We start from the raw sequence: 12,047 nt of genomic DNA, 5'->3' as shown, positions 1-12,047 counted from the left end.
GCCGCTTACTGAATCAAACGGGTCGAGTGGACCGAGTCTCCTAGAAAGAGATTAAACCAAAACGAGCATGCTGCCGATTACTCCCTGACATCCTTAGAAAAATTGCATTTGCCCCAGCTGCTCATCGGATAATGGCAAATATATAGCCTACTTTTCGGGATATATTCGACAAAGGTCTAAGCTATGTTACCTATAAAATATTAAATGCATTTGCAACACGAGCCAAGCGAAGAAACGAAATCCAAGTCGGGACCTATATTTCAACGTTTGAGTCAAGATACTTGCCAAGTTATCTAAATGTTAGCAGGAGCAATCTCCTACTGCCACCTTCTCTCCGTTTTCGTTTTCTGGCAAGCAACTGGGCCAAATTTTTCCACTTTGCAGCCACCCGTTTTTATTTGATTTCTCCTCTTTGTCCTCGGTCTCTCTGAAGATTGAACAAGTAAAACGCATTACGATTTCTACCCTGACTAAAGGGAATTATAATCTTTTTGGTGTAAATTTTAAAGCGAATCTTTCGTGGCCATCATAAATGCTGAAAAAAGTTTCCCAAAACGAAGAGAGGCTTTCCTTATTTTCATTCCTCTTTCGATTAGGCTCCGTGTACTTAATCGCCCGACATCTGTCACGTTTACTCGCATGGACGCACGTGTGATGAATACTTGGCAATTAGGGAGGTCGGCGAATCCCTGTTGACATAACCAGGAAGAAATCGTTTAGGAAACGTTCTTCTGAATTCCGACTGACGTTTGATCCTGGGCCCTGCGGTCGGCTGGAAATGCCAGTACGTATATAAATAATTTATTTATTTACTCTCCTGATTTTGGTTGTCAACTACGTGCTGCAAATGCCTAAAAAGATATTCAGAGACAAATTTGATAAATTAAATTTTTTTTCGGGAAATTGGTTTACATGTGCATGTGGGGATTTGATTGATCACTTATTGTAGGTATGTTGAAAAAAATACCAAGTCAGACTATTGTGTGACTATCAATTTATTTTGGGATTTCACTGGACTAGTAATAGGGACAAAAAATGCAAATAATGCACTAAGGGAACTTTCTGTTGAAACATTAAAATTTGCTGTATGTTATGTTCTAAACGATATAAAATAACTAATGCCAATACAACATTATTCTTATACTTAAATAAAAAAAATATTTTATAAAAATATAAATATCTTTTTCATTTATTTATTTGCAGGTATGCTTCCACTCCAATTCCCAGGTTAAACAAATCTATGTGTTTGCCTTAGATATCTCGTCATTAGCGTGGGAAATTAAAAAGTATAATTTGTGGGTAAGTTATGCACTCCCAGGCGAGTGCAAAGTGGCACAGTTAAGTGCTGAACGCAGTTGCCAATTGTCGGATTATTTGATCTGTGGTTAAACACAACCTAAACGTAAAGCAAAGCCCCAAACATGGAGGGGCTGAAGGGGTGCTAAGATCAAGAAGTTGTCCTGGCAACGGATAATTGGGGAATAGAAATAACGCCAAGCCAGAGGAAATCCACAAACGCACCGAAACTGCACGATGTTGGAATCCCCTCCGGGAAGGCTGAATCTCTCTCTTTTTCTGATCCACTTGCCAATCCTCCATATGTGTGTGCAGTGCATGTTGTTTTTGCGCCATGGCGCTTTAGTTGCTTTTTATGAATTTTGTATTTGTGCGAGTAAATTCCCTTTTGCCGGTGCCACATGACGTATGAGTAATGGCTTTAGCCTGGCCTGCTTTTGTCTCGCACTGTCGGCATTTTTGTTGCAGCTTCTGTTCTTGTTTATTCTGTGGTCGCGTTTACCACCGGGCCCAGCACCCCAATACCCCACCACCCCCTCAGCGGTGCCTGTCCGCAATCGCATATGCATGGATTTTATCTGAAACTATAGTACATATATCTGTTCTACGTCTGTGTCTGCGCTGCTTTTGTTCCTGGTGTTGCTGCTGCTGGTATTACTGTCTGCCCCTTTCCTGCATTGTCAAATTGGTTTGTTTAAATTGAATACTCTGTATCGTTTTGTTATCAGGATTTTTTCCTACAAGTGCCGCTGGGGGATAAAATGAATTGTTGTTTAATTTCAGCCGATAAAAAACATAGCAAAGAGCTTAAAAGAATAATCGTAAAGTAAAATGTTTTTTTTTCAATTTACCTAGTGCTTAAAGTCTATACAACGAAATAATCCCAAAATGAGATTGATTTTGTATTTATGTCTTTTTATGTATTTTTATCCAACACTCTTCAGCGTCGTTATGTTTGCCCTAATGAACCCTTCAACACAATTCAAAAGTTTCATAGCCATTCATCATTCTGGTGAAAGATTTCGTTGCTTCTGCGGGGCTAAATAAACTCGGAAGGCATGCACTTGGGACCTAATCTGCCGCATAATTCAAAAGCCTCTGCATCACGGTCTGACAGGCCAAAACCGAAGGAACCAAGAAGAACCCACAAAATCAAGGCGAAAAAAAAACACGAACCCAACCCCAAGCCCGCACCCAAACCAGCAGCGAAAAGGGAAAGAAAGTTTCCTTGGAGGCAGAAAACTTTTCCTCCCATTTAACTGTGCCACCAACGCCGCTTTTTGCTGTTGCTAACTTCATATTTATATAATAACTTTATGTTTATGTTGTAGATTTTCTTCCCATCCACTCCCTTCATGAGTGGGGGTGAATTTACAATAACAGCGATGGGCAAAGTGGATGGAAAGCAAGCCAAGGACAGAGACTAAAACAGCAAACAAAGTGCAAAAACACACATACTGTAGCTGTAGCTGTAGTCATAACAAAAGGCGCGTTGGCGTCTAAAGTTGATTTCTTAATGTCTTCCAAGGATCCACTGTTTGTCTTGATGAAGAAAATGGCAGAGCCCAGCGATGATACACCCACATATAGTCAAGTCGAAAGCCATTGCCCGTGGCAATTTACACTGAAGCTGTTTATTTTGAAACACTTGCATGAGCGAAAAGCGCTCAGATCCAATATTGAGTGAGTCACAACGACAAAGGCAGGTCCTTGTCCTTTCCGTCTTTAACAATCGCAGAGCGGAAGCGGAAATGTGCATTATTTGATATGACTCTCTGTTACTATTTGTTACTTCTTGTTGCGCTTTTGTGTGTGCATACTCAACTGTTTTGGCGGTAAAGCAAAGGCACTTTGACATTTCTAGCTGTTTTGAAGGAAAAATGGTCCACTGATGTACGAAGATTAATTTAATTAAATTTCCTTGACCACAAAAAACGCTTTGTGGCATATCGAAAATTGAAAATTGCCATAGCAAGAAAAGGCAGCTTAAGCAATAAGTCTCTTTGCGAAAACTCAATCAAAGCAAAAGAATTCCCTTATACTTGATTTTAATTAAAGTTTAATACTGACAGCAAGAGGTTTTTAAAATAGAACAAAAAAAAAATTCTTTCTGTTTAAAATTTGAATGATCATTGCAATTTTACCCTTGGTTAGCTACAAAAAAAAAGAAATTCATTTTCGTTTACCTTTTGGGCGTGCTGGAAAGTTTTTCCCAACTAACTTGGCTTTTCTCCCAACTCATATTTAATAATTTCCTTGAGATCCATCCTTCAGCCGTTTTAAGTCAATATATAATGCAATTCAGGTTTTTCTCCTGAACAAGTTGCAAACAATGGGAAAACTATTTTTGTACTTCCTCTGCCATAAATTTGCTTTTCTGACGAACTTTCACTACTCTTGAGGGTGATGGGAGGCTGAATTTGACAGACTTTGAATTTTATGTGTAGTTCACATCCAATCTCCTCTCATTTATTGTTGCTAGAAGATAGTATGTGTGTGGGCAAAGGCTTCATTCAACCGCAGGCTCTGGTATTCAAAAGCGCACAAAACTTTTTTCGAGGACAAAACGGGAAATTCGAAGCACCTTAGTTTGGTCAAAAGTTTTCGAGCGCCAAATAATAAAAAATTGCACCGAAAAAACTATTTTTACACACAGCTGAGCGGGCTAGACGGAAAACCAATATTTAAAGCCTAAAAAAAAGACTCTGCCAAAATTGAGAGAAAATATGCAGAGCAAAGTTTTGGGCACGGCAGACTCTGTGGTAAATGAAATTTTAATAAACCCAAAATGGTCTTTGGCTAAATCGCTTTTTTGTTTCTGTGGGAGTGCGGCAATGTTACGCATACACCGTGTGTGCCGCCTTGTGGTAAATTTTAATTGGCTTGTCGCGAGTTTTGGTTTTTTCCCCATTGCTGCCGCTTGATTTTGATTTTGCCGCTTGCCGACAGAGGCATGATTAAAAACTTTACATAGTTTCGCGCTGGTTTCGGTTCTGGTTTCGGTTTCTGTTTCCTATTTGTTTTTGGTATTATTGCAGGCAGAACTTTTGTATGAGAAACTTGGCTTCAAATTGGCCACGCCCACCCATCATGGAAAAGTTAGCCCGTTGTCGTTCGTCGGTTGGCATGACAGCGATTTTATATAAGAATAGTTGGCTCACAGTCCTGGGGATACAGGTAGAGTTAAGGATTTTAATTAGTTTCGGTCGTCGCTTAGTGCCAAAGCAATTTGTTAGATAGGGCTAACTCGCTTTAATATATATTTCACCCCCCGCTTAAGCATTTAAAGTTGCGTGTCATCTCTGCTTGAAAGTGCATTTCCTTGGACACAATTAATTGTTGAAATCCCTTAAGAGGATTGGTTGCCCAACTTATATAGAAATATGTGCTTTTGCCAATTTCATTTGGATAATAGTATTTACATAATCAATTAATCTATAAATTCTATTTTAATGAACTTGGTCTTAATTACATGCTGGTGACTCTCTGTAATCGAAACCAAAGCCAACACTAACGAATTGTGCGTACTTCAAAAGACAAATTTAAATAATTCCTCTTGTTTGCTCTTAATCACTGCCAGCATTTGTTGACTTTAATTAATCACCTGGCTTGACGTGAAGGTGTCGACAATATCTTTTACCAACCACTCACATTCCTTTCACAAAAAAGCTCCGTATTTTAATTACATTTACCGACACCGTGGTCCTAACTCTCCGGGATGCCAGAAGCATTTTAATTTGTGCCACAGACGTTGTGCCTTTGGGTATCCATTAATTTGTTGCTCTTGTTTGGAATTCCCCGGGCTTATTATTATGACTTTTCATTGGCTTCTTCACACATGCAGTCCTGGCAAAGCATTTCCCTCGTCTGCTTTTATTTATTGGATTTGGGATTTGCTGATGCTGCACGAGCAGTATTGGGATTTCTTTTTTCCTGCGCTTCCCGCTTTCTTTGTTTTTCGCCAGTACCTTGTATAATTAAGTTTGGCCTTTGATATATATTCACCCACCTGTCTCCCATCGGACTGCCATCAGTCACTTCTTATGCAAATGCTGTTGGCCGTCGTCCTGCTCACTCAACCACATGTGTGAAATCCCACAAAAAAAAGAAAACAAACAGTGACTTTTGGATATGCTTACAATCACGTTTTTTTTTTCTTGGAATAATTTATTTTTGAGACCTCCCTTTAAGGGTATTATAACCTTAACTTAAGAATTAAATAAGTAGATTAAACTCTAGTAAAATTTAATATATAAAAATATTATTCAAAAAGTTTGTTATTGTAACTTGTCGAAAAAATACTTTTACCTTTTTACTTTTTTGTCATTATTGAAAAAATTAATTTCTCTTTTTTATGGTAAATATATTTCCAAGAAAAATAAAGTATATATATAAATTTAAAAAAAAATGATTTCTTAAGCGAGATGTCTGTAGCGCTTCATTAACTGAGCTACCTGCCACACCCTTTATTTCCACGAATATATATCGTTTACTTTCTTATTCAAAATGACTCCCAAATGTGAAATTCCCTGCCGTTGCACAAGGGCGAAATAAATGTCGAGAACTGAGACGTGGGGTCACGTGCGTGAAAAGTTGTGTGTCGTGTGTTTGTCTGTCGGAGGTGTCCACGGCAACTGCCAGGACCTTCCTGCAACTCCCCCTTGCTAGCTGAGCCAGCAGCATATTCAAATGCATATTGATTCTGCGGTCCATCAGCTGTCACTGTGTGATCCCCCGTGGTTCTTGTTTACAAGTGCCGCAATCATGATACGCATCAGCAAACGAGCCACCAGCCAAGGGTCCACCTGATGGCATCAGCCAAAAACCAAGAAACAGCTTCGAGGGAAAAAGGAAAAGTACCCACAACATGCATACATAGCTGCCAGAAGGCCAGAGCTAAACATATCCCCAGCCAAGTAGACAAAAATAAGAAAAATTTGCATATTTTCCCCCGAGTGTGTTGTGTTTGCTCTTCTCTCCGACTTCTCTGTCTGGTTTTGCACTTTCCAGTTCTTTGCTTTTCTCCACTATCCCTCATATTGCTGGCCATTTTAAAGCTAAATGCTAAATAGACCTTTCGATTTGTTAATGGCGAGCAGGTTATTGGCAAATGGGGAACGTAAGTCAGAGCCACAGGAAATCAAAGCAAATTCTGTGCACATGGGTGGCACTAACTATTGTTATTGTTGGCCAACTATTGCTTGTGTGTGTGTTAGTTCCAAATGTACTTTCAAATTTACGGTTTTCTGAGAAAATCATTGAAACTACACAAATCAAAAATCCTTTCAATGTACATTATCTCAGCTTTGGGGATTTTTTTAATCTGAAAACAAAAAATTTCAATAAAAAATTTAAATTTTCAAGCAACGCCTCAATTATTTTGGCCAGTATTACCTCACTTTAATCCAAAATTGAACATATATACTTTCAAATTTTCTATTTGAGTTATTTGCTATGTTGCTAGATTTTGGTGTACTTAAACTTTGCACTCAGTTATGAATTAATGAAGTCTAATTTTCAAAACCTGAAATCAGAAACTTAAAATGGAAACTCTACCAAATTTCCATTCCCAAGCAAGCTCAAGCTTCATTAATTTCCTGCCAGAATTACCCCAGTTTGGTTTTAAATCGAACACCAGCCCTTTCCCCCTTCTAATTGCTTGTTTACGTCCTTCACCATCGCTGCAGCAAATTTGTAGCTGTTTTGCTTGTCTCGAAGGGGGAAAAAATAAGGAAAGCAGAGTAGAAATTTGCATGAAACAGCAGCAGCAGTAGTTTCGATAAATCAAAAATCTGCAGCCAAGGCAAGAGAGTTACCCCAACCACCGCGCTTTCATCCTTTCAGAGGCGAACGAGGGAAATGCATTGGCCATGCAAACATTGCTGATTGTGTAAACAGCAGTGAGAAGCGGACTGAAGACTTTTTAGGGGAAGGGGTGCCACTTTGGGCACAACAATGAAATTGAATTTCAATGCCATCATCTTCCTTATTGTTGTCAGCCCTGGCAATAATTGTTCGTGCTCTCAGCACGTCTGCATATGTGCTGCATATACTTGAGGCTTTGACAATGGTCCTCACTGCATTCCACGCTATTTGCCAATGATTGCATCTTTTAACCAGACCCGAAACAACAAGGAAAACAGTCGCATCCTGGGAACCATTATCGCCAGCAGCAGAGCAGCAGAGCGACAACGTCCCGATCCTTGGCGATTCCAATTCCCATTTGCAGTTGCCATTGCATTTGGCATACGTGTAAATCGTAAATTTCCGTCCCCAAAACGAATGGTAACCGGACGGCAATGGAAGACCCACAACCGATGCAAAAACCAGTCCAAGACCCGGGCGCAGGGCAATAGCTCATTGTGGACAGCGACAGCGACAGCGGCAACAGAAAACAAAGGTCACTTCCCCGGTAATGGAATAAATATCCGTGAGGACCATCTTTCTCTGCTCGCGCACACACATACGGATTGTCCAACATTTTGCGGCTATTTATGGGACGAACTTTATGGTTGGCAATTGAAAAAAAGGTGCCGAGACGAAATGCATTGTTGCCAGATTTATGTGCACCTGAGATAAAATTTTAATTTCGGAATGCGGAGTTTTGTGTTTTGGTCACTTTATTACCACAATTTAATTAAAATAAACCATTCTGCTGAGTGTTCCAAAAGTTCTCATTAAAATTACCATTAGGTAGAGAATATTCTGATCATAAAATAACTACATTAAAATTTCTTTGCATTTTCCAGTTTACTATTTTCGGAATTGATTTTAATATCTAAAATTAAATTCAAACTTAAACCACGTTTAACATAAGCAAAATGCTTTTAAATCAAATAGGATCTATTTTAAATCTAATATTTTCACATTAATTAAATTACTTTAACATTAAATCATGCAATTTAATATGCATTGTATTTAATAGTATGATTTAAATATAAAATATTAAATTCAATAGTCAATTATTATATTTATTTTTTCTATTCTACAGCATGTATATATATAGTAGTTGTTAGCTAACCGATGAAGTTCAAAAATTCAAATTACTTGTTTTACTTACGTTAAAATTGTATCAACATTTTCGAATTGGCTTATTAAAGAATCCCTGGTTTAATAGAATTTAAATTTGAATAGTTCCAATTTCGCGCACTGCTTTCACAGAAATTATTATTCCAAAAATCCAATTTCATCGCATCAATGCGCAAGCAATCCCCAGCTCATCGCCGTTTTTGTATATTTTGCATATTTTTCACATTGAAGATGACCAGCTGTGAGCTAGGACACCGTCAGCATCCGCAACCGCTCCTTCTTACCTGTGCTCACTTTTCACTCCTGTTCGATTGGGCCAAGAAGGAAATGCGAGACATGAAAGCTCTTATGACATTGCACCCAGAGATGCGGATGCTGGAGTGGATGCTGGCTGTCTTTTATTGTCGGCGGTGTATAATTTTCACACTCATGCAGCGGGTGCGGATGACAAGGATGGTTGTTTGTGCCACCGTTGGACCTCCGGCGGTTTTGCCCACCCCATCATGGCTGATTTGATTGCACTGAGCTTTGGTTCTTGGTGCTTCTTTTGTACTCCCTGCGTTTTGCTTTTGCTTCGTTCACCATTTTGATTATGTTGCAGCATTTTTGCATCATAATACTCATAAATATTTATGAGGAAAGTTGTCTAAACATGAAACGGACATAAAATACCGCTTCCACAATCTTTTCTTTCTCATGCATTTAAAGCGATGCCGATATCAATTAAAATCAACGAAAATGTCTGGACGGAGCTTAGACAGGTGATGTCGTATGATATGTGTTCAGAATTGAACTGCAAAAATACAACATAAAATCACTTTATTCGCACAGAGCTATTGATTTCTGGCAAAATGCATTTAATCGAACTGTTTTAATATGCGGAATGTCATTTCGTTCACCAAAAGACCAGCACAATAATCTATCCATTCGTCAACGATATCAATTTGCCTCCGATGTGTGCAAACAAAAAGAAAAAAATACCGAGATTATTTGCCACTTTGTTTTGCCCCCAAAGAGAATTTCGATTTTTTGTCGATAAAATATGTTTTGATTTGCAGACATTTAGTTAGCAGTTAGTTTTCCCTGTTGGGCGAAGTTTTTAAGCCAGAATGACAATTTGATTAGTTCGGAATAAGTTAACATTTTTTTTTTTGGCTCGTTTCTGGTTGGCCACAAAACTTTGCGACAGGTTTGATAAAAAAAATAGGGAAAAAATGTCATCACGATGGTGATGCCTATATAGAAGTCAATTATTTCGGCAAATATGCCTCCTATTTGCTTATTTTTGTGGAACTTTTTATGTATTACAATGATATTAATAACAGTTCTTTTGTGTATCTGATTATAGTTTAATATTACCTAATTTACACTTCTATTAAACTGCAAAAAACAAATTTAAATAATGTTTGCTTACATGGCGTATGCGTGATGCCAAAGAACGTTGCATACTTTTAGGACCTGTATAAATCCCTTAAATCTTCTCCAACAGACAAGTGATGCATTTAAACATAACATGCAACAGCATGCTCAAAATTTCTAAGACTACGGACGTCTTTTAAGTTTTCTTTTGTTCAACTCGCAACTGTATTTCGGGGATTGTCGGAAACTTGTCAACACTTTTGACTTGTTCTTTGTGCGAAAGGAACAACGACGGCAACTACAACAAATGACTCATTTTCCACGCACTTCATTCTACTGTTGCCGCCTTCAGTGGCAAAAGTTTCCGTCAGTCTGTGCAAAAGCAAACAATACTGTCGAGGGGGAGGATGAGCAATCAAACTCGCTCCCACTTCTGACTTCCTTGGTATACATAGTGGTAGTTTTGCATTTCAGATAGCCTGGATATTTACCATAAATTTGACTTCGCAGTGCTATTGCTTTGATGCGGCTTCCTTTGGCTATCCCGCTCTTATCTCTCTGGCAATAGCCTTGATTCATAAATAATTTCATATTTCATTTCCTCCGCGTGATGCAACAAAAAAGAAATGCTAAAAAAAATAAATGCACGCCGAGAAGCCCTGAGAAACACGCAAATATATATATCTTTTCCAGAACGACTACACACATTTCAGTCTCTGCCTTTCGGCGATGCAATAAAGTGTCTGCTTTTTGCCGACTTTGTCTGGTCTTGTCCAAGCATTGGCCAAAGTAAACATAATAATAATAATAATTCCAACTGCAACTTCAATTTTCCTCTTAGTGGTTCTTTAACATCTCTGAAAAGTGCATAGAGTAAATGTAAAGTGATAAAAAGGGAAAAATGGGCGGTACTTAACAAAGAATGAAAAAAATCAAGAATATCCTAATTATAAACATAAATTAACTGACGCTAAATTGTGAAATGTCATTTAACGTTCTATATAGAATTTAAAAGAGTAAACTAAACAGAGCGTGATTGCGTTTAGCTAGCTTTATGAATACATTACTTGTTTTTACTCATTTATTAATTAATACGACTTGTTGATAGAGCTTACCGCATTTCAGTATCATTTGTAAAATAAACTTTTTTCTACATTGATAGTTCGAGTTATTGAAGTTGGACTGTATCTTACAAATTATCAAAACATAATAAACTGATCAAATTTCCCAATTTAATTTCCCTATAATAACAAAAAAAATGCTGAGCCTTGAGTTCATATCCTGTTATTTATGTTATTGTAATTGTATGATTTTTTAATTGTTTTTTAGTAGTTTGATTAACTAACACTAAATTCTGAACATTTTTCTAATCAAAAAGCAATAAAATTGTTATGACGTTACGTTTCTAGGTAAATAAGATAGCACATGTGACAAATATTATTACGACTTGCTAAATGAATGTTTTCGTTACTGTGTTTCCTGTAATCTTGTCGCAGATATTTTTGATTAACCGTTTAGTGTGAAAAATCACACTGATTGGGGGTCTCCAGCAATTACTCCTCTATTTTTAAACCAGTTTTGCAATAGAACCAAACATCTGTAAAGCAGACGCCTCCTTCTGTTCGAGCTGCCCAGTAAGCATCCTTGATGTTGTCGGTCACATATTTGGGCCTGCCAGTTGGCACGAAAAACCAGATTTCATAGGTGGGATTGTACGACAGCACCTTGAGATCCAAAACCTCTGAACTGAAGGAGATGTGAATAAATGTATTAATGTAATGTATATCGTATATTGATGGCAACGAATTACTTTTGCTGGCTGGCTGGCAGCAGCAGGATAATTGCAATTATTATTGCAGCCGCTTTCATGTTGTAGGTGTCGGACTGACTGGTGGCGAATGTGAGTTATTTGTGTTTTCACCAGCTATTATTTACGAGCCACTCGAGGTTATCGCTTCGCTTTACTGTTGAGTGCGATAAGGCAGTGTGATGTCGGAGTGGCGGCAACGAAAAAAGCGAAAAGTTGCATGCAATGCCAAGCCAAAACGGAATTGAAATAAATTAGACCTCACCCCTGGTTTGCCAGCATGTTTTGGCTTAAAGTGAAGGATAAAGACACAAAAAAAAGTGAAATGAAATTTTTCTATTTTTCTTTCAGGGTATTATACAGTCACGTATCTTGTCACCTGCATTCAGCCTGTGTCTACCCATTTTAGTGGCCAAGAAGGTCAAATTTATTTTATAAACACTACGAATAAACACATTATGAACGTAGGGCACCAACAAAAGGGTTAATCCTTTACTTTTTCTTGCCCAGAAATGGTTAAATAAATAAACAAAACGAAAAATGGGAGCAAGTCAAA

The 12,047-nt window shown here is 38.0% G+C and overlaps 2 protein-coding genes across 3 annotated transcripts in view; one reads left to right on the top strand and one right to left on the bottom strand.

Moving 5' to 3' along the window:
* LOC108136842 (heparan-sulfate 6-O-sulfotransferase 2) overlaps positions 1–12,047 on the top strand; it is a 78,582-nt gene that overhangs the window by 47,961 nt on the left and 18,574 nt on the right. The gene's annotated exons all lie outside the window — the stretch shown is intronic.
* Positions 10,953–11,587, bottom strand: LOC108136843. The gene is made up of 2 exons (XM_017258266.1): positions 11,495–11,587; positions 10,953–11,430 (listed from the first exon to the last, which is right to left on the bottom strand). The coding sequence occupies exons 1-2, from the start codon at positions 11,551–11,553 to the stop codon at positions 11,238–11,240; spliced, it is 252 nt and encodes an 83-aa protein (XP_017113755.1). The 5' UTR covers positions 11,554–11,587; the 3' UTR covers positions 10,953–11,237.

This window comes from Drosophila elegans, unplaced genomic scaffold (genome assembly GCF_018152505.1).
Source record: "Drosophila elegans isolate 14027-0461.03 unplaced genomic scaffold, ASM1815250v1 contig_476, whole genome shotgun sequence".
Taxonomy (NCBI): Eukaryota; Metazoa; Arthropoda; class Insecta; order Diptera; family Drosophilidae; genus Drosophila; species Drosophila elegans.
This window is presented reverse-complemented; position numbering and strand designations above follow the sequence as displayed.